Genomic DNA, 24,615 nt, shown 5'->3' with positions numbered 1-24,615 from the left:
CGTTGAAAGTTACTGTCGCAGCATCTCCCAAGGTTTCTTTGAAGATCGAAGAAAAAATACTTGTCGAGAAAAGTAAATTAAATGCAACGAACTGGAGGAGTTTAAGGAACTGAGTCACCAAATGAAAATGGAAAACAGTTGGCTCCGCCAATGGTTAGTGCCTGCTGTTAAAACCTTCGAGCTTTAAGTGAATGATTATATTAAAGTGTCTCTTTATTCCAAGAAAAATTTGCAAGTGACATGACGTCTGGTCCAATTAACGAGGAGAGTATAATTGTATTAATCCGTGGTAGTATTCTAACCATGAAAACTAGATGGTCTTGCAATTTCAATCTAGCTTGATTTCCCTCAAATTTGATTTCTACTTTCAGTGAAAAAAATTAATCGCGTCCGCCCTGTATTTTTGGTCAAAAATAGTATTTTCTTTCAGTAATTATACCATTTACATTCTAGTATCAGGCATAAAAATGAAGAACTAGAATTACAACCTGCGCCATAAATATCATGATATATTTTGTCGAAGCAGTCAAAAACTAACAATCAAAGACTTTGTGATTTGTGCGTGAGTGATCAGAGGTTAATTTGTTTGAATTACAATTAAGGTTTCAGTGAGTACTGAAACTGGACAAACAAAGAGAAAGTTCATTTGACTCAAACAATTCGAAAATAATCCTGAATGATTTTACAGAATCATAATACTACTAACTTCCACGTGAAATACACACAAATATGAGAATAGCCATCAAGTGATACACATTGAAATTTAAAATAGTATCACTGGTAAACAGCAAAATACGTGGCGATAAGAAAGTAAGGCATAAATGTATAAATTACAAACAAAGAAAGATCCCGGTTTCCACGTTGTTTCCAAAACAGATGCAAGAAGAGAGAAAACTTTCTTTCTGAAATTCACCCCGGGATAATTTGAGGCAGCGGGAAAACCCGAGTCAAGAGACAGTCAAAGATGTCTCCCGGGACAACTTTTCCCTCGCGTAATTCGAAGCTGTGCCATATTTCATGCGGCATTTCATTAGGAAAACGGACGCCAACGGTTGGTAAACCCACCCCACAACTTAAGAACAATATAAAAACCCAGGACCTATGAGAAAGGTGAAAGTGGATATAGGTAGTTTTACAACTGCCGGGGATATCTGAAAGTGGACTCGATCAAGGTACGTCTACTATGTTAGATGTACGACCCTATTCACACATATACATGTTCTTTTTCTCATGAATAAATTATTGAAAGAGTAATTTTTACAAATGTTATTTATCTCTATGAATAGATAAAAGTGTCGAAAAGCGTTTGAAATATTCCACATATGCGTTATCCACGTTTCTTAATTTTTCATTCGAAACTCATGCAATGTATTGAAACTAGACGTGTACATCAGTAAGGGAAAATTCCACCATATCAAATCAGATACCACCTCGTAGAGCCATAATTGATTCTTACACACATGCAAAGCTTTTTTCCTACATGGTACCTATTGGGCACAGGGTAGGGTACAGATCATGTCAGTATAATTAGAGAGATTAAGTCCAGGACAGATAGATTTAACACATCATTTTTCCTGCGAACGATAAGTGATCAGAATAAAATAACGTTTGCCCGCCCGCGTTAGGAGGAAAAGATGTTTTGGCTCAACGGTAGTCTAGCGTGTTTACCACCCCTTGCCACATACCAGTGGCGATTTTGCAGGGCACTATGTAAATCTAAAAACTCTGCCTGCTATACGGTGTGGTATAACGGAGGTCGTCGGGAACTATGCCAGAACCAAAAAAACAAGAAACGTGAAATCTTAAGAAACGAGAATATCCAAAGAAATTGAGAAAGAAACCGAGATAGCAGACCACCGAAGAAGACTTCACCAACAATATATCTGATTATGGCAACCGTTCAACTCTTACACAAAAACGCTATATGAAGAGCGGTAGAAAGTATACACCGGAAATTTAAAACGCTAATACAGGGTTCGTCCGGAAAATAAGTGTACTGACTCCTGGGCTGGGCGCGCCGCTCCAGGCGCGCCCAGCACCGCTCTGACGGGCTGCGATTGGAGGGGGGTTTGTTGGCAAGCGACGCTGAAAAAGGCAGTCGGCTCTGAGCTGTGGTGTAGTGAGGAGCTCTGTTAACGCGAACCTCCACGCTCGACCCACGTCACGGAACGCGATGCCGAAGTTTTTGGAGCAGCGTTATTCCATCAAATTTGCGGTAAAGCTTGGGAAATCGTCTACCGAAACTGTCGGTATGATTAACCAGGCTTACGGGGAGTCAGCCATGTCCAGAAACATGATCTTTCGGTGGCACAAGATGTTCGTGGAGGGCAGAGAAGAGGTCGAAGACGAGTCTTCGAGAGGTTCCCGATGATGCCTTCGCGGGAGCGTTCCAGGAATGGGAACGCCGCTGGAACGAGTGTATCGACTCACAAGGGTCCTATTTTGAGGAATATTAGCTTAAGATATGTAAAAGTGCAATACATTTTTTTTCCTGAGCTCAGTACACTTATTTTCCGGACGAACCCTGTATCAATGAAACAATGCCCAGTTCTATGAATGTAGAAAATTTCTTCAATAGAATAAAATAGTGTGTTTTTCCATTAAGTAACATGAGGAAGGAAGTACTGAAGTCGAAAAAGATTTAAATATATAATGGAATCGATGAAATGCTCAGGCGAGAAAACGTGTCCCCATGACGCATCGACCTTGCAGTGGAGACCATGCAGTCATGTTTGGCATATTACTTCGGCGACCACTTCTTATCGTGGTATCGACAGTTTTTAATTGATACTTAAGTTACTTTCTAGTGCTGCTTCGTACAGAGCATTCATTATGTAGTTGAACGTTTCTCTCGCGCAGCTGATTATACATATTCGGGATGAAAGTGGTACTCCATGCGCGGAAACACTTAAACAGCCACCTCAAAATCACAATATGGCTGCGAAAGCCAAACGATCTAAAAGTGATAAGTATTGCCCATAAGTTTCAATTTAAAATCAATATTACTGAAGAAATTATTACATTTTTTACAGTATCATCTTATTATTAGAACTGGACGGCATTGGCTAAATTAAAAAGTGGAAATAAAACTCCAATGGGCGCAATAATGTTAAAATCAAACGTGGAATACAAAGGTGAAGGAATTAAGAAGTGATTTACGGGGAACTAAATAATGCCACTGTCACGTAAGTACCGTACCCGTAGACAACAACTAGGAGTGGTTCTGTTGGATATTCGTTGAACGGATATATTTATCAGCTAATTGATTCCAGCCGCGAGATTCAGCTCCCTGTAAATCACTTCGAAATATTTCCTTATTTTGTTCCACTTTGGGTGTAAATATAACTACGCCATTTGGATCTCTAAAATCTCATTAGATTTCCAAATATATTTCAAATAAAGCAGGTACCTTTCCGAATTTCAAATGCAGAAGACTGCATTCGATATATCCATCCTTCACTTCCTAGACAACGAAACGTCTGCGTACGCCCAACTACTCCACATAACTCCAGGTAATTTCGATTTAAACGTTGCTCTTCAAAGATGTGGTAGACCTTATGAATCACTTTTACACTCGGAAATGGTAACACAAACACGCACTTGGCCTTCTCTCCTCCTATATCCTCTCCTTGTAAACGACGTGATCTCAGGACCTCCACTTCACCAAGGCGCGCCACGCACTCTGCTTGTCCATCGAGAAAAATAGACGAAGTCGCGAAACGAGAAGAATCCGCCTATGTCACCCGGCATTCGCTTTTGAAATCGCTGAGGGAAGCTTAAAAGGATCGCGGTGAACATTTCTGGAATCCAAGGCTGCCAGACACACACGGAAGGGACAAGGTCTTGAAGAGCGCATAACTTCGATTCAGGCGAATGGAAAAATTAGTCCCGCTCAAATACCAACGTATGTGCCATCGAATAGCTGAATGAATATGCATAGGCTGGCTGAAAACATAGTCATTATGTAGATAGCACGTCCACGCCGCGCGAGCATATAGTGTTGGGCAGGCATTCGAGAAGTATGTGATTAGTGTGGGGCGAGGTTTAACGAAGGCTAGCTTGGAATCTGTTAAAATTGCTACGAAAAAGGAATAGTTTGTGAATAAAGGTCGGAATATTTGGTGATGGCATTAACGGCACATCTAATGACTTAATAGCATACATTTGTTTCAAAATTAGATATTCTTTTCCAAAACTTGAGGGCAGATGACGTTAGGTGCACTCATTCCGAAGAAACAATGACCCTACACATAATTCGCGTGGCTGTTACCGGATCGCGCGTCTTCAAAAGCCCAATTAAATTCCCAAAATATTTCTAATGTAAAAAGTCTTTGAGTTGGTCGAGCCCAATGCATAAAGAAATCATCTTCAACTCATAAAAAGTCTAATGATAATAAACGCATGTGTTTACTTTTCTCCCACTAAAATTTGCTGCGACTAATCAATTTAAAGCACGTTCCACGAGAAAATGTTTTTTTGACTCAGAAAATTAAGTAAAAACGGCGCGCCGTTACGAATTAATTTAGAGACGCCCAATCCAGAGTAATCAATACGAAGGTATGTGAAATTCACATCTACCACGAAGTTCTGGTAACCAGAACACCTCACATCTTTGATTTCAAATGGGTCAGCCATGCAGGATTCGGAAGAGTGACCCTTCAGTAGTCAACCACTCTACACGCTCAAAGCAGCCACGCCCCATGTTAGAAATAATATTGAATTAAATTATTTATATTGGAATCAATTAAACTCAACAATACCAAAACGCAATAGGGCTGCTTCTATCCTTAATACACACTAATGACAAACCCACGCGTTAGAGCAACCTTAGAATATTTGCAGACAACACGGTGGTATACAGGGTATTAAGGACCCCAGCAAATTGAGGGCTACTCTAGCGAATTAGACAAAATATTGGTTTGATGGAGGGAATGGGGATTAGAACTGAACATAAGGATATATGCAGTTTTGAAACTTTTGAGTAAAATAACGTAAGATGATAAGGGCATAAATTATGCAATAGAGGGTTCCGTGTTAACCGCCGCAGAACAAGTTAAACGTTTTGGGGTAGTTCTAACACCAGGCCTTTCCTGGAGACCACATAGAAGGAGAATATGCAGATCCGCCTTAAAGACACTCGGTCTCATGAAATGGGTGATGAGGAAATGTAATGTGAAAGTTAAAGAGAGGTGTTACTTCGCTTTGGTTAAGCTTCATTTGGAATACACCGCAAGCATTTGGGATCATTGAGAGAAATTGTCGACGAAAGATGTAGACAGGGTTCAGAGGAAATCCGCTAAATTCATCAAAAATAGTTACGATAAGAGGAAATTCGTGACGGGCCTTTTAGAGGAATTAGGCCGCTTAAGATATGAAGAGAATATGCTAGATTTTTCGAAAGGTTCAAAACATACGATTTTAGCCATGGCACGAAGAAAATATTATGACCCCACATTACATGTGGCAGGTTATACACAAAGATAGGATAAGGGAGATACACTCCAGTACGGGTAGATATAAATATTGGTTCTTTCCTCGTAATTTACTGAGTTATAACAGCAACAAATCTGAAGTCATTGTTTTTAAGGGTGGGAACCAGATTCAACTCTCCGTAGACATAGAGTGCATTCGTAGCTGCAAGTGCATGCGTATATTAGTAACTTGTAAATGTATTTGCATGTATGTGAGTTAAAATAAGATTTTCATGAATATACTATATTCGTCTGTGCGGGAGTTCATTATCATGTTTTTGTTGGCACTGCAGGTAGGTATTCTACTTTATGGTCGGTGTTCCTAGCAACCCCAGCCAAACCCCCTTGCGGTATATTGTGTTCATGTAGAAGAAAAATCTTTGACACTTGATATCACAAGGCAACACAAAACTACAGTTCCTGCTTCTCATTCCAAATAACGAATAAATAATATGCTACTTTAAATAGCTATGTATTACTTCATAAATCGCTCCATCATTTTCTTCCGAACAGCCATTCTTATCAATTTGTCAACGAAGTCGTACTGTGGAGTTGTTTCATTCACCGGCAACAACATTATTCCCGATACTCGTCCATACGAAAGGGTATTAAATCGAAGACCACACGCTCATCCAAAAACATGACTGAAAAGTTTTAATTACGGAATTGCAGTAGCAGCGGAGTTTCGATAGGTGACTTGAGAGACGGGTGATTCTCCCCTAATAAATGCTACATAACTTCATGGTGTATCATGATAGTCGATATTTCAAAAGAATCCATCACGAACTTGTTTCCCGTTTTAAGGCCCACTCTTACCCAACCCAAACTCTCCAAATCTTCCGATTGTCCCAGGGTAAACAATATAGCTTCCTTATCGAAGTGTGTGTGGGCAGGGGATGGTCAAAAGACCCGCTTTTCGTGACGCTTTCCCCTTTTGATCATCCCCGGGCGAGAGTTTTTTTCACAACCGCGACGCTCGAAAACGACGCGGCAAGTGAGCGAGCGTCTCTCGCGAAATCGTGGATCGAGACGAATATTTCGATCACATCCGCGGAGGCGATCGTACGTGCGACAGGGAGAGACGGACGGAAATCCCCCCGTACGTCGTCACTCCCGTCGCCGCCAACGCGGGCAGGGGGTAGGGTGGCGGTCGCGATTAAGTGGGACGGAATCGATGGCGGTTTAGGAATCTTAAAACAATGTGGGAAAAGAAAAAAATAAGAAAATCTTCCCCGTGGGCAATAATGCGAGGGGGATAGCGAGGTAAGTACGTGCGTACGCGAACTGGAAAATGAGTCTTGAATAATGAGAAGGAAATAAAAGAATATCTCGTACTGTGGAAGGGACGGACGATTCTGATGAAGCAATCATTCGATTCAGCCGACGGCCATCGGTTGCGATTTTTTTTTCAAACTTCGCAACCGAAGGCCTCCCTCCTCCACCGTATTCCCCGTGCTGCCGACGGGATGGGCCTGCCAAGCACCGACCACCCAAGGGAATGAGTGCCCCCTGCCGGTGCGTGGGTCGGGGTGCGCCATGAAATATGTGAATCTTTAGGGAGCGGGAAAGAGGATGACCGGGAAATACCTTTACTCAAGGCTGATTATGACGACTGGACACTACCCAAAAGTCAGCTGAGAACTAATGCTCCAGCCGCTTGTCAAGATACCACGACCTTTAGTGAAAATAAATGAGTCGATGACATTTCAAAAACCAAAACCCCAATTAATACTATTCACAGTTAATTACCAAAAAGCTTACCATTTGAGATATAGGTTGAGAGGAAAACAACAATTTATAAAGCTTTCTATTAAATAATATTTCTTTTAAATAAAAATTTTATTCTTGCAATATCTATCATTCTAATTTCCCATTCTACACTCTCATCAGTAATATTTGGTGGCAATCATTACTGAATGCATACAGATCAACTGAAATTTAGTAATCATAGTTATACGGTGCGTTCTGTCCGTTTAGCGGCAAATGCACAAGTTTCAATTCTTGTAAATTGAAGAAACGAAACTCTTGAATTAACTTATCAGCTAAATTTCCATATATACGCATTTGATACATTGTAAAGTTCAAAACGGACACACTTAATTTTCTACAACGATTTCCATTGAAAGAAATAATACTTTCATCACTCACAGAGATTACCATTTTGAAATTACTAAATTAGTTTTTAAAGACTCATCAGTAATTTAAAATGTCTATAGATTGCGAAGTTCCATTATAATTTTTACTAGTATTGTGATTTTTAAAAAATAAGCTTTTTAAGCATAATTAAAAAATAAGATTTTTAATTAAGCTTTTTTTAAAAAAAGGGTAGTATGTATTGATCTGTATAATTTAAATCCATATTGAACCATTAAAAAATTATCATCATTTGTTAAGTTCTCAATCAGCCGTATTTTTTATTCAATATCAATTTTTGAGCAAAAACGTCGGGGTACAAACCTGTTACGGTACGAGGAAACGTCAAATTTTACGACGCACCGACTTTCAATGAAATCAATCACCTTCATCTCAACCGCCTGCCGGTAGAGAATGCTCTTACGATGCGTCTAAGCGTGACATAAAAAAACCAACGCTGTTACAATTAATCCACGTGCATTCAACCCATGTCTGAGAAGACAATCAAAAAAGAGGACAGCTCGCGAGGAAACGAGCTCCCGTTGCCATGCAACGAAATGCCTGGACGTGACGAAGTTAGCCCAAGACACGAGCAGCGACCTTTGTTCCGTTTATTCTCTCACTTAACGTCAAGACCACGTCCCTCTCATACCAAATACCAATAACGCTGCATAAAAACATGCCCTCATGAAATGCGTCGTCAAACCAATAGGGTCATCAACGTCGCTAACGGGAAAAATATTAACAAAAAAAAGTCGCACAATAGAAAACAATAAATTTTCACCAAACGGGCTGCAAATTTCGATATGTTTCCGCTCGATTGCGACAGAGCAAAATTTTAATGCATCGACTGCCACTTCCGTTTCTTTTTATTCAAGGGCCGTTGAACCTAGCTTAGCCTTAATTACCGAAGAATAGCAGCGATGAAGTCAAGTGCGGCATCTAATAAGGTCACGCGAACGATTGAGATGAAGTCATATCGTTTTTTTTCATGATAAATCTGACTTGAACGTTTCCTAGAATAACGGTTGGACACGCTGTAGGTGCGTATTCAAGAGGCTTGCAACATTCGACCTCACTCTCATTTTTCCATGTTTAATCGGTCTGGAAAAAGCTGAAGAGCAAAAGATAAATAGTATACGCATATATGTGCATACACGTCTGTCTGACTAAGTGATAACGACCTAGCTCTCCAAGAATTCGATCGCGTAGTCGTAGGGTCTTGAATGCATGAATATGTCACCCTCTCTCTGTTTTGGGGAAAATACACTCGCGAAATCGCCACGTAGTAGTGGTAGAACTGACAGGCGAGAATGAAATACCAAGTCTGTTAAGTTGAAAGGAAGAATGCGGAGATTTGAGGAGTTTACGGATAAAATATTCACTATATGTCTCACAGCTAAGAGTAAAAGATCAAAAACCCAATAAAAGACTGCATATTTCGCAGTATCCTTGTGGAAGTAAATCAAACCACAAACCAATAGGACCAACACTTGACAGGACGTAGGGAAAACCATTCAATTAGAATTGGAACGGGGTACAGATCGTATTATGTACTAATAATCAATATTCAACCTTAACTACAAAAGCTAATTGTTGAGAGGAATATTTGTTGCTCCAAGTGGTCACATGAGATGTCTATCTGGTTTTGAGACCAATTCAGCTTTAAACACATGCGTTTAAGGGGTAATGGGTAAAATATGTTAATTTTTGCTTCGAGTTTAATTAAAATCGACCTTGACCTCAAGACTCTAACTTGAGGTCAGCGTCCTGATGTGAGGTCACTTTAGTATATTAGCGATGTAACGTAATAATGGTCGAGGAGCTCTTTGCAGCCTTAAACGTGAGATTAAACTTAATAGATTCAACTGGCTAGCAATGGAATTGATAATACGTCTTTTTTTAGACACCTTGAACTCTTCGCGAGGAAAATATACCTTAGAAACTGAGACCAGGTTCAACAAAAGTAATTATGCGAACACGAAAAATACACAGAAATTCAAAAGTGATACCAGAATATCTGTTTCAATAGACCTTATTTCTCATTTGATGTCGAAAGCCACAAAATTTGGACAAAAATATTTAAAACTGAAAAAAACGATAAAATCATCGGCAGCGCACCGTGAAATAGTTGAGTTTTGGATGTTCCACAACAACTTATTACGTACGTATCAACAACCTAAGCATCATTACCAGGTACAATACATGATGCATGGGTATTGAAAGAAGTTGCAAAGGAATTGCAAACGTTATAAAACAAAAAAATTATTATTAAAAAATATATTTAATTTCCACAAATTACCACCTGACATAAATACTTATCTAGAGCGTACTCTGTTTTTTAAAGCGATTTGGTGTCATTTCAAATCATCTCAGCCGCTCATTATGAAATCAAACTCAGCCCTTACTCCAGAACAATGGCTGCATTTGAAAAACACAAGCTGACACCAATGTTGTCACTTTGACAGTGCATGGTTTATAATGAAGGTCACGAGCTTGAAAACACCTACGGATTGCTACATGGAGAGATCATTTTTGATCTCTCTTACGAAATCCTCATTCGACCCTGACTTCATTAAACCCATGAAAAATGTAAATAAACTCATAATGAAATCGGTTCAACTGGATATTATCCAACTATTAAGCTTCATTGAATGAACGACCTCCACGAAAGCTTGGAAACAGATTCATAAACATACTTTTCCCTCTAATGGCAATCGTGCAACTCTTTTGGAAGAACCTTAGTAGGTTCATTACTGAAGTTCAGTAGTTGCGAACATTCGAACACTCAGCTAGTTAGTATTATATTCTTTCACTTAAAAGGATGCTGGTGGAAGCGGATAGTGGAATATTCGAAGCAAGAGTACAATCCCAAACAAGACATACCTACACACAGCACAAAAAATGTCTGAAATTAAAAAAAAAGGCTTCGTCAAGGCATTCTGGCCAACGGTATGGTTGTGAAACATCGGCGGAGACAATAGCGAAGAAAAGAAGATTAACATCGATGACTTGATGATGCTACAGGAGAAGTAGGGTACGTCCTATGGACGGAATGTCTGAATAACGAAGCTCTTACAGGGGTGAGTGAAAATAGAAGCCTAATAAAAATACCGCGGGGAGCCAGAAAAGATTGAAAATTAGGCGAGTTGAACTCACTTTTCCTGTTTTGAGGCTTCATGGAGACAAAGTGTAAAGAAAGTGAAGGAACTTGCAGAAGAATTCTTGTATGCATTACACGAAACAGATAATGGGAGACAGGAAATCGAAAAAATCTAGAAGAAAAGATAAATTAGCATACAGGAGAATCGCGTGGAGAACTTGATAAATACACGAAATCTATGACTGATGATTGGTGGATACTGTCCCTTATTTCCGATGAATTGGTTAAACTCATTAGATCATGAAATAAATTTCAATTACAACGACATTTACAGAAAATTAAGTTTTGATTTTTGTAAAAAGTTTTTCAAGACCCGTAATGCAACATGAAAGCTTCTATTAAATTATCAACATTGCATTACTCAAATTAAGAAAAAGTTACCTGAAACAACGTCAAAATTGATACAAGTCCCTTTCGAGACAACATCACTCATAATTTTGAAATACTACACTCTAAAGTTCATATTTACATCATCATACAGACATTTTCTAAACCCAATCCACACGTCGTACACACAACAAATGAACATTTAATACACTATCTTATTACTATTATCTTAATTCATTGATTTTTCCAACATAAGCGATATTTTGCGACCGCTAATTGATCACATAAACATAGCGCAGACCTTTAAAGCACAAAGATTCTAACAAAGAATCAAAGGCTCCGAATGCCTGACCCGAGATTACTGCCGTGAAATAATAAGCCATAAGTGTTATGCAGTGGATATCGGTCTATGTTTATTTAAAACAAATTTTCTCTTTTATTTGGCAAAACAATTTTACATGGTTTATTTTCAAATTGTGCGGTAGAGTATACTAACAATACTTACCACATCTACACTACCAGAGACGTGGTTGATAAGACTAACAGGTGAATCGGTTTGCATAATAAACCATATAATTTGGAATTGAATCGCGTCGACGATCATGAAAGACCTAAATGTGATAATATGACACGTATCTCATTTTTCCTAACAGTGAAATTCGAAACAGGGAGGTAGGCTCCAGTAATTACTAAGTCTCCATTGATGACTACTATTTTCTTTTTCTCTTTCGTTTGGGTGGCTACTAGTAGCTAGGTGAGCTAACATATTGAACTAGTTTTGAAGTCTTCAATGTAGTGCGTACTCAAGTAGTCGAGAGTAATTTTAATAATTCACATATCACTGTGGTTGCATGATTACTAGTAACTGTGGTGGTACCATATGAATTCCACTTGAATCCGATACGTGATTGCAGATTCATTTGCATATCAGAATTGTTTTCTGTAGTTGTGTCTCATGCATAGTATGTGACTATCTCTTCGTGTGCTATGCGTGCCTGGTGTGGACACACCCTCTTCTACAACACACCTTCCCTGTGGGTCGCAGTTTATTATGTAGATGAAGATTATACTCAATAAATCTAATAATCAACATTTCTAAGCTATTAAGCTCTTCTGGGAAGCACGTCACTCTAAATAAGAGGTGTGTGCCTGAATAAAAAAATGAATAAAATTGAAATACAACTAAGGTCATTTCAGTATTCAGTCAAGGCATGTCCTTTAAAAAGTTTCTTCATTTATTCATTCAACTGAACGGAGGTTAACATTGACGAAATGAGAAATCGATTTGGGATCGGGGTACGTGTCACTCGCTCTGTTATCTCTCTCTTGCGTTGCCCGGGCATCCACCGGCAGATAAATAAGTGTCGCGATCGTCACGGCGACATCCATCCAGCCAGGGAAATTGTAGCACTCGCCCACTCCGCGGAGTTTGAAATGCCAGCGTCGATACGTCACCGAGACGAGGAGTGACGTCAGAAAAACTTGAAAGGTGAAACTGGTGACCTCGGTGGGGCCAGCAGTAGAGTGGTAACGAAGAAAACGAAAGCAGAAAGCTAAGATAAGAGCTCGATTTAATAAGTACGTAATAGCGGTAAGAGGGTAAAAAATATGAGGTCGACATTAATGAAAAAATCTAAGCACACACCTAAAGGAAGCATAAGAATCCCAAGTTACAGTTACATCTCCACATGAAACTCGTGTTCGAGAATTCTTCGGATTTGTGAAAAAAAAGTTTAGCAAAATAATCGAAATGAAATACCGACGCTGTAACTGGCAATAACAAAGAACAGATGGGAACATTCTAAAGAGAAGTTGGTGAACCTTTATGCCAAAAACAGTGTTCACCTTTTGATCCAGGAACTGCAACAGACCGTATTTACGTAGGGACCTTATTCATGAAGTACTACTAGGAACCTAAATCATAGTATTCGTTTTCATTGATCACAAGGTGAAATCAAAATATGCACTCGTAAACTTGTTTTCGCCCCCATGAAAACTGCCACAAAATGCAGCCAGCAAACGGTGTATTCATTAATTAAAAAAAATTGCTTCTACTAAAACCTGCCAATTTTCGTTTCCATCCTTGACGCTTTGATGCTTCTTAATTGGAAAACCTGATTGAAATTAGCCTTAAAAAACGTGTCGGATTACAGAAATAATGGGAATAACGGGTGAAATGGGGGACACTCGCTCGTTATTCCTCAAGATTAAACGTTCGCTCCGACGCTCCGGACATACGGCTAGAGAGAATTACACGACGCAATCCCTATTGCTGGAAATGAGTAAGGTAAGTGACGTGTGAGGAGGTTACACAAGGACTTTCGCAAGGACGTCCTTTTTTGTTGTCGTTTCTGACTGGCCTGATTAAAGAGAGGGAAGAGATTTGCCAAATCGGCCACGTCTCCGGAAATGAGAAAAAAAATCTGTCCACGATCAACATTAACCGGTGCTCGGTTTCTGACAGGAAATAACGAAAAAAATAGCCAACGGAAACAGTTTAATCGACAATTAGCGATTTAAATGAAGTGAACATGCGATCCAAGACTTGCGAGTGGCTGGTTACTTCGGAAGCGGAATTCCAACAGCGCGAGAGGTCGTTCGACCTTAGGGGGAATTAATTCGGGAATTGAATGATAAAAACCAATTTTTAGACACTGAAATACACAAGTGCTTGCAGGGCCACGGTTGACACAAATCGAATGTTATTATTTTTCTGGTTCATCTGCAACTACAAAAAATATTTTCTTTTTCAAGAAACTGAACACCACAGAATCACTCCAACGACGACACCTGCAGGATCCTTTACGGTGATCAGAACGGTGCAGTGGCTACTGCACCGGCTTCCCGTGCACAGGTAATACGTTCGTATTTCGGAGTAGGTGGAATTGTATGTCTTTATAGGTCCAACTAGGGTTGCAGAACGGAGAAAAGTCAGATAAGACTCGGATAGCTGCAGATAAAACTCAGTCTGTTTGATAGACCGTTAGAATATGGTCGCATTTGCGCCTTATCTTACCAGAGCAGCCCCAGTCCGACGCTAGGTTCCGCTCCGTTCCTCTAAATTTCAACCTGTCCTCACTTAAATAGTATACCTGACCTTGAGAAGTCTCGCACCTTCAAATTTTATTACAGTATATTACTTTCACGATGGAATTTCACAAATTAACACGTAGAGGAATCAGCAAAACTATTGTTCATTCATATCCCTGCGAATTGCGAGACATTTTAAAAACCTAAATCCCATAAATCACTCCTGCCTGGCGTCTGATGATGAAATCTAGCGATCGCACACGACTAAGATGTCGATTAAGATGCAGAGATACCTATATATATCCTTCCCTACCAAAGGAGTAAACTGCACAGCCCCAATTCTCGTCACGGCTAGGGAATTTCATTTAGTTACCTATTATGTATTCGTTCGTAATACAAGGAGCATCTCATTACCACCATTTTTTCCTTAACTATCGCAGAGAGAATCTCGTTTAGTGGCTGGTACCTTAATAAGCATTTCACCCTAGGAATGAACTTTCGGACAACCTTCTTCATTAGTGACATTAACAACGTTGCATCCCACGTCATAATTGGATCCCGGAAAGGTGCAAATGATCCGTGAATGATATCTCGTCACCCTAAGTTTTATGTACGAGACTCAAATTTTCAGTATTTTCTCTATTTTTCAATAAGCAGCTGGTGATATCACCTCCACACTTTAATCTTCCATCCAAAATCCAACGGATTTTGAATACGGATTCCGACTGCGATGTGTGCATCTCATAGAAGCATGCAGATTTTCATGGACGCATAACTTGTAATTGCTTCTTCAAATGAATAAAGCCATTTTATGCACTGCATTCTTTTCAGTGACTTTTACTATGCTAAAAATTAATTCAATGGAGAAAATTCAATGTGCGATTGAAAATTCAGACACTGATATCGGAAGTACATAGGATCATTGAGTTACTGTCTGAGCCTGATTTCCAAAGGCAAAACCAAATTAGGATCAATCAATACATTACATTATCAAGACTCAAAACGGGATAGACAAACCAAAAAAATTATAATTCAGCTGGCGACTAAGGCGACCCCAATACGGATCAGTTTCATAAGGTTTTTAATACAGATCAAAGGAATGGATCAGAAATTGGCGTTCTAAAAATGTCACTGAGTCGACGGCGGCAAAGTGACGAAGACAATTTTACCAACTATAGTTATAAAATAATCTTAAATCATGCCCACACATTATGACGCTTGATCAGACGAAGATGAAACCGCTAGCGAGGAAATTCTCCAATTCAACTGCAGCTCCATACCTTATATTTGATAAAACACATTTTAGAATGTCATCGCTCTCCAAAACCTGTTTGGTGGATTATATCCCTCACATAGTAAGTACCAGAGTGAGCCTTTCCTGTCAAAAAGTTGCAAGCTATGCGAGAAATCACAGCGGAAAAGGTCCCATTCGAAGAATACGCCAAACGTCAACTCCTTTTCTGCCTTGACCCGCATTCCCGAATTCCTACATGTGAATGTCCAAAGCTTTGTCCCATGAATCGAAGGCGAACAAAAATAATTGTTACTTTGGCTAGAGAGTGATGCCATCATTTGCATCCCAAAAACATACAAGCAGGAAAATCTTTTCAAGCCTAATAGCACCTTCCCCGGTCTAATGACCGGACGAGAGAAAAATAAATTAACGAGAGGAATACATTGCGCCACAGGCGAGAGGAATCATTTCAAATGATCCAATCGACTTTTCTAGCCAATTCCATACTCCGCCCTGAGTTACCTTGAAGGGAAAAGAATCCACAAGGCGAGGAATATTTTAATTTAATTCGATTCGCCCTACTCGAATTTCGCAATCACCCCGGCGACGGAAGATGTCGCCGTAGGGGGAAAGAGTGAGAGGAGAAGGCGAAGAAGCAGTTCTCCTGCCACGCCCACTGGATGCTTTGCTTTGCCGGCCCTGCCGCTTACTCAATCGGCGATGGCTGTCCGCCGAAACTCCGCGGAGACAACCCTGAGCCCTCCGAATGACGATGTGTATTGAGAGATGAAGGCGGGACGAGAGGAGCGGGTAGGAGAGGCGGAGCAGACTTGGACGGGAACGAGGCGTGGGTGTAACCGCTCATTCCACATGCACGGCGTGTGAACAATTTGAATGGTCGGGAGGATCGACCGCCCAATTTCGTGACATACGGTGCCAGGCTGACGCAACGTTAAATTATTTCCAGAAAGGATGAAATTCTTTACGCCAGAGAGTCCTTGCGAGTTGTGAAGGCTTTTTGACACACTGTGAAACCTAAAAAAAGGATATGTAATATCAACAGAATGGGTGTAGGTACTCGTGAGTGATTTCTCTACTACACGATGAAGTAATTCCAACCTAGCGCAGGTCTCAAACAAATAGGAGATTGGAATTGTTTAGGAGGTATGACCAGGGTTGGTGCACCTTAAGATCAGAGACAACTACGCTTCGTTTCCCGTGATATTTGTTCATTGAAATATGCGAAAAATTACTCACCAAACCATATCACTAACTACTAATGGTAACGACAGTGACGAGCGCGAGTTGCCGAAGCTGCTTAGATACTGAGTCGAATCGATTTATCACGCATAAGCTTGATATTATTGAAAAATGCATGTTGGCATAACGGATTCTACTGTTATCTACGTTTTGTGAACGCTCTAGTGGAGCAAATAAAACAAATCGCCCAAGCGGATCAAATTCAAAGATTTTTTAAAGTTAGGTTTCACTAAGTAACCTTTGGTCATTTTCCAATGATTAACGTCAAAATAAACGGTAGAGGGAATTAAAGATGAATAATGATGATAGTTTAAATGAACCAAATGAATTCTCACATTAGCTACACCTCCACTTAGGTTTCAAACACACTAAAAACAAAATCTGGGATTCCCGTTCATCCACGAATTTAGACAACTGCTAGTCACGATAAATCTGATCAGCCCAACATGGATAAAAAATGCATAAAAGTGCGTGGAAAGTAAAGGACTTGATTCTGGGCTGATTGATTTTGAATTTTCTTAATTAATTTAAAAAATATAAAATTAACATAAAAAATTTTAATGCTGCATAAAAAAATCTCATTAAGTGCAGGTTAGTGTTATAATATCTTCCCTCTAGAAATAAATTTTGATCACTCTCGCAGTCAATCGATTGCGTATATATTGTATTAGGTTAAAGAGTATCAGGTTAGATATAGAAAGATAAGAACATCAGCGATTTTCATCTATGATAACGTTAAATAGTAACGTATGAACAAAATAAGGAAATAAGCGATATAAAGCGTAAAAACTCTTCCCGAAAAAGAATCGATCCTTGCAGTATGATGGCTTCCGTCGGCATTAAATGGTATTATATTTTTCATTTAATGCTAAAAGAAGAAATGGAAATGGATTTGAGTCAACATTTGATTACTCATTTGCAGGAATAATTTCCAAATGTGGAAGACTCCGAGCTGAAGCATAAGTCACAATCAATAGTCTGCACAAAATTATAAAAAAATATTTCGTGAATCCACTTTGAGTTGACGACGCGCGACCATTGTTTTAAAATATAACATCAGACCTTCGGAGGACGATAAACACATCTCTAACATTCTGCAGGTTAACATTATTTGTTTGCGATTTCATTTTAATTAGTAAAAAATTAAAACCAAAAACAATCACCTCCACACACTCAGCGAACTGAAATAATCTTTGATACCAACACAGTTTAGCAAAGATTTGGAAAATATTGCGCCGGCTAATTAAGCTATCACGTCCGTCCAAAGGCATTAGCGAAGAAAGTGATTTTATGTAAACACAGATTAGGAAATAGACGCAAAAGCAAATTAAAACTACCGTTACGGCACGGGATCCCGCAAATCACGATTGAAAATCAAGGAAGCTAAGAAGAAAACTAACTTAAAGATGACAGAAATTATCACTTCCGAGACACATTCGAAGTCAGCACGAAAGAGAAACCTGTTAGCACATCTTATTGGCAACAAAGTGAATGCACACGCGGAGAAGTTAAAATGGAGGGGAACTGAAAGCATTTATGGTAATACCAGGGATTTTCAAATGAGCGGTCAATAACTTGTTTCTTTATCCGCTCTCCAAAAAATGAAATTTACATAATTTTGATAAAAACAACGTAATATAACGGAATGCGAGTAGACCGTAGGTTAGGTGATAACAGGTCGAAACACAAAACGTTGGTTCATTATTGACCATCAATTGCATACACATAAGAACGACGTCAATGCTGAGGTTTGCTGTCATTGAAGTGACACTTCGGAGAAGAATGCGCGACTGAAAAGTGTACGAAGAGTTCAAAATTTAAATCTTGGAAGGTTGAGGAAAAGGGCAAAACAAACTTAATTTCGGTTTAATATTAAGTCGCGTTCAATAATTTACGTTAACCAAAAATTATATTATTGTACCCAAGATTCCCGACGGACAACAGAAGAATATACCTTGAACCAAGTACGGAGCACCAAATTCACAGTTTTAACCAAGAAAATTGTTCCAACAATATTAATTCATAATACAGTATCAGAGTCACGGAGCACTTAGGGATTAAATCATTTCCGACAAATGGTCAAATCATCTGAATTCATGAATTTTGTTTCATCAAGTTGCCATACAATGTACATTAAAAATATGGCAGTACGATTGGTTGTCAATCAGCGGAATTAAGACGATAATAACTCTTGACAGGCAAGAAAATGTATAAGGCATGACAGTAATTAGAAAAGAAAACTAGAAAAGAGTTCGTTCTCCACAATATTAGCCTCTGCAGAAATTAAATTAAAAGCACGTCTACGCCCACAAGTGGAACTGGAGAAAGAACAGAGCAAATGTGAAATCCCGAAGACAATATCCAGAGGGGGAGATATTGCTCCAGTTGCCTCCGGAAGTTGTGAGAAACAAACGAAAGTTAATCACCCGCTTCTGACAAACATTACATGGCACGATCAATAATAGCAAAATTCCGTAAGGGCCGAGCACTGTTCTGATATTATTATTTTATCTTCGTTTGAAATCCCTAGTCGAAAGCAGCTGATTGCTCATGTGGAAGAGATGAATTTACAGTCAGACGACAGTGAGCTTGACTCACTGATATCTGAGCCTTGCAATACCATATCTACATCTAGACAATCCCCGGAAGGGACTGTGGGAGGGAACGTTAAGACACCGTCCGTGGAAAGAGAAGTATTTAAAGGAAAGATATGTTTAAACACATTAGCGTCTTCCTCTATTTTGTATTTAGGTCATCAATGGTGCCAACGACAATAAAATTCTTTCATACATCTTTTGTGTGAGTATACCTTCAATATTGTCTGAACTGCCGATGTTATGCAGAACTTTGATATATTCCGTATAGTCAACAGCAAAATTGCACTCTTGCTATCTTTTCGATGGGTTTTTTAAAAATAAGGTAGAATTTTCAAGTATTTGGGAATGACCATCGAGATTATTCTGTAATTTAGAGACGCTCGGTGTCATTTCGTGGCAGTTTACCATGGATTGTATAGCTTTCATTTGTATAGTTCTATTCTTAAACAATGTTTTTCAAACACTGATCTTCTTCAAGGCGGCGCGGTATTTTTCACGCAAATGTCACCCATTAGTTAGATTTGATGAGATAATTACTCTTAAGTTCTTCATGGTCAGCAACGGTCACTTATCTTTAAGTGAAGGCCTGTTGGTCTGGTTTTTATTAAAACGCTATTACCTACTCTATATTATTATCGCATAGCTTAGTATCGTATTTTGCAATCCGTACATCTCATAACTCCAGGGTAAATGACAGTATATAATTTAATATGTTTTTCGTTTTTTCATAGGTGAACACCACATAATAAAAGCTGACAATGATTCTAAACATTTCTTCAGGATCTTAAATGGTAACATGGAAATTCCAATCCGTCGATCAGTTCACATTTTTTCCAGGGAAAGTTTTCAATGAAATTTCGCTGAATCGCCCTTTTCCAACTTTAAATAAACAGAAAATCCAACAGAAAGGAATGAAGGAATAAACATTCGTACGGATACCAGTCCAATTTAGTGTTCGGAGCATTGTACGACAGAATAAAAATGGGTGTTTCCGTGATGAACGCATGCTCTAGAAAAACAAACACAAGGGTATGGGGGAGAGTACAATGAAATTTCGTCATACCTGATTGGTAGATATCATTTGCAGCTCATTGGTCATTCGATTCTCGATTCCTTCCACAGGTCCTGGGCCCGAGGCGTCCTCTTGTCTGCCTCTTCGAAATTCCCACAGGATAGGGGCTGAGTCACCGGAAATTCCTTAGCGTCGAAAAGAAATCGACTCCTCATTGAACGGCGCCGCGGTCCCCAGCGGTAGCGCTCGCGTTTGAAAACTCCCGGCCCGTTCGATAGGCAGCCGCTGGAAATGAGCGCCGCTACAGCCAGCGCGGTGGTCCCGGGAGGCTTCGGGGCGAGATGCTGGAAATCAGAGAGGGTAAAGGCGTGACGCACCAGAATGCAAGCGTAAAAAAAATTCTTGAGAACGCGACGGAAACCTTTCCGTCCACTGCTGAGAAGGGGTGTGAAAACGAAGGGAAAGTCGTGGCGTCCGTAACACGTGTGTCCATAGCTATTTAGGATGATCGGCGGTCATTTGGGTGAGGCAAGGAGGATGTGTACTTATCATTAAAGATGTGACCACTTCCGCAAAGGAAGTTCCGGCTTACTGGAAAAAAATTAACCCACTAAGGTGCGGGACTTGTAGAAGAGGACACCGAAGTGGAGAAACTTTCGGCAAAGAGGATTTTTCACGCTATGCATTACATTATGCGTTGCATGTATTCATAAGAATTAAGCTGCATGACATTTCTAAATATTTTGCCTTTAATCAAATATCCTACACATTAAAAATAAAAAAACTGATTATGCGCGATTTCTGATGACGCGGTAAAGTCTTAAGACATCTTTGTCTCTAATGGATATGGGATGCAGTGAGCAGTATTAATGCAAGAGAGAGGAATATTTGCTGGTAGGATTTTGAAATACGTTCAATTAGATAAAGGAGAGTTTAATGTTTTTAAGAATTAGGTGATTCTGCCAAATTCAATCTTCTAAGATTATGAGCAGCAGAAATGATAACAGAAATCACTGTTGTGCGACATATTTTCCTTCTACCGTATTAGATATGTTTCAATTAGACGACATTCGCATTAATGTTATAAAAGAGAAAGCAGTTGTAAAAGTTTTTTATGAGACGAGTGAATGGAGTGGGTAGTGTAGGACCTTCTAGGAAATAAACTTATTAACAATGAGCGCTCAAACTAAACAGGAAGGCACTATTAATAATTTTAAAACTATCAAAAAATATTATCAATACGATACAACAATCATGCTCAAATTTTTATTATTAATGTTGCAATGATACTCTTTTTTCACCAAACTGATGATGAATGCTTAGTGTGGCTAATTAATGGTTTAATTTGCCAAACTGATTTATCCAATTAAAAAGGGAGTTATTTCATTCATACTTTTTAAAGGGGAAAATAATATCATTCATACGTAACAAGATCACAGAACAAATATATCCAGCATTTATTATTACGGCTATTCAATAGTTGAAATAATATATGCCACAACGATTACCACGAACTGAAGGATATCACTAAGTGATGGAAGTACAAAAACGAAAGTTGTGATTACATAATTTTTTCGATTGGCACTAGCTCCATTATCACTCGTCATTGACATTAAATCATTCCCTACATAACGAACAAGATTGGCGCCCAACTGCCGTGAATTTATTGCTACACGGTATAAGGTGTTCAGGATCAAAACGTTATATAAGTCCCCTACCACACAGTTATTTGAATTCATATTTCACACCGTGGGGGATTCGTTAATCGTTCTCTTCGTACGTCCCAATGAGGACGGCTAATGAGCTTGCGGACTCAAGTTTCATTGGGTTCGATTTTCTCACCACACGCCCCGAATACCAAGATATGATTGTCATGCATCATGCGGATCATTTCCCTAAGAACTCTTTAAATTTTCTTATATCAGTATTTAAAATTCTTCAATTCGTAAACAATGTCATCACTACGTAAATATCTAAAATTTAATTAGACACTCGATGAATACTTATGAATGCCTATAACGAGTACGCGAATGCATGCATAAATAAATGGATATGCATTATAAATATGCGGCATTTTGTTCATTATGTGAAAAAGCGATACATGCAAGTACTTCGGTACGCAAAGATGTGACTTTGAAACAGGTTTTAATGTATCCAAATTCCAAACAATTTTATTAATGAATTGACAGTAATCCCCTTGTAATTTCACAGAGATAAATATTTAATTAGGCCATATTAAAAAAACCTCGTGGACCTATTAAGTGTCAAATAAAATGCTATTCGTGCGAAATTAAATATGATTGCTTTTAAAATATTGAAAAATTCAATAAAGTTACGCTTGAGAACGAATAATTTGATTACAAAGAATTACATTTCCATAAAACAAGCTCATCTCTAATCTACTGCTGACGCCATCAAGCATTACTTTAGACATCGAAAATATTTCGACGTTTGCTGTATTGTTCAAAGCTGATATTAAGAACTGGGGTAGTTTTTTACCTTAAGTAAGAAATTATACACTCGGTCATATTTTAATAAAAATTAAACATATATTTAGATAACCAGGTTTACTTTATTGCCGGTCAGCATGAAAATAAATAAAATCATGAAACAATTTTTAATTACCATCAAAGCATTCCAATAAATGTACTGAAGTTGCGTTGTCATTGGTCTAATCGGAGTGTCGACGACAAACATATTTCAGCGTTCGAAAAGCTTTGTAATGGCAAGATAATTCTTCCTTAGTTCACCAAATTTATTTAAGTTGATTAACATCATCGCACACGTTCCTTCAATTTTTCGCTTTGAGAACACTAAAGCCATAATAGAGTCCAACACAACATTTCAGATTGGATGCTATTTAAAAAGCCTTCATAGGGTTCTGGTTAAGCATTATTTCATACCTCAGCTTGAGGGTAAAATGTGCTTTTCGAAGGAACATCAATTAAGAAAGTCCTTCGCAGAAAGACACATTTTTAAGACGGAAAGAATATTGTGTTGGTGAAATATATCACCGTTGCGTCATGATAACAACTTGCTATAGACAGAATGAAAACCAAAACCTTCCGTTCTCCATCCCGAGAAATGTATCCTGATTATTATTCCCGTATGTCTTCGCGATGATTATTTCACCTCTGTCTGTCCTGCTCCAATTCCTCACATTTTTACCATGTCCCCTTCACATCTCTAATAAATCTATTACATCATTCGCCACAATAGGTGAACTACCTCGCACGACAAAATGCAAGTTGTTGCTGTGCTAAAATATTTATCTCGACCAAAGGCAATAAGAATCTCGGATGGAAAAGCGCAGTCGGCGTTTGCTTTCTTTGAACAAAAGACTATTTCAGGGATCGCATGATTCACTGAACCAGCCGAGAGACAATATGCCACACCTGTCACATTACCAACACTATATTATACAACAAAAAAGCCTATTCTACTCAAGATAAGACCCGGGTCGACTGTGACGATGACTAGCACGCGACCACAAGAACCAATTCTATTCCGCCATATTACGTGTAGATAAGGAGATGCTTATTTGAGCGGATGTTGCGCACCTTTTTCATTTAGATTATTCTCTAACGTACAAAATGTTTATGCATCAAACAATGGTCTGGGAGAACCTTACTACCCTACTATCATGATGGTCGTAAAAGAAACTGGTAGAAGATAACGTCCAGCGCACAGACATAATTTATCACTGCATCTCCGAAAGGATAGGAGGTACTACTACACGCTACTAGTACACGAGGGAAGCACTCAAAGAGTCTCCTCTGATGTGCATCTCAAAGTTAAATGACACTCGACCCACAATATTAATATTACTTGGTTATAATACAGCCTATGCACAAATTATGCTGCAAGTTCATTCGTTTTAGACTTAGGTTTACCTATTGAAAATGTTAATTCTTCCGTAATTTTCATTTAAGATAAATCTGTTATCTAGGAAATTGAATCCTTGCCGTAAACAATGCTTCGCCTTCTACTAGTATGGTTCAGGATTTGGAGACCTTGGCTCACTTCTTTTTGTAAAATGTTGATACCATGAGACACAAAAGATCAATAAAAAAGTTGCAATGACATTTAATACACAACACCGATAGATATCAATGCTTATTAAATGAATTGTCATTTTAGTTAAATACGGAAGACTTCGGTTAAGAGTGGCTTTGGTTTTAAAATGCTCTGCAGAAAAAATTCTAAATTAAAATGAATTCTATGTGGCAGTTTTTGTGCTATTCATGTACAAAATTTACGTCCAGTACTCAAATTGGCCCGTTCGATAAGAATCGGGCAAATCCATCTCTCCTCCTTGCAAAGGTGCGATGGATTCTTTATTGTAACAATTTTTTGGGGTACCCCAAATACAATATCGTCATGTTTTA

The 24,615-nt window shown here is 38.8% G+C and overlaps 1 protein-coding gene across 3 annotated transcripts in view; it reads right to left on the bottom strand.

The window, feature by feature from the left end:
* Exn (Ephexin) overlaps positions 1-24,615 on the bottom strand; it is a 218,176-nt gene that overhangs the window by 94,515 nt on the left and 99,046 nt on the right. For all 3 annotated transcript variants that reach the window (XM_071589976.1, XM_071589975.1, XM_071589977.1), the window contains exon 2: positions 20,279-20,571. In XM_071589976.1, coding sequence (XP_071446077.1) covers positions 20,279-20,314 — 36 coding nt within the window. In that variant the 5' untranslated portion in view covers positions 20,315-20,571. The remainder of the gene's footprint in view (positions 1-20,278; positions 20,572-24,615) is intronic.

The sequence above is a fragment of the Hetaerina americana genome, unplaced genomic scaffold (assembly GCF_022747635.1).
Source record: "Hetaerina americana unplaced genomic scaffold, ioHetAmer1.1.p SCAF_4, whole genome shotgun sequence".
In the NCBI taxonomy this organism is placed as follows: Eukaryota; Metazoa; Arthropoda; class Insecta; order Odonata; family Calopterygidae; genus Hetaerina; species Hetaerina americana.
This window is presented reverse-complemented; position numbering and strand designations above follow the sequence as displayed.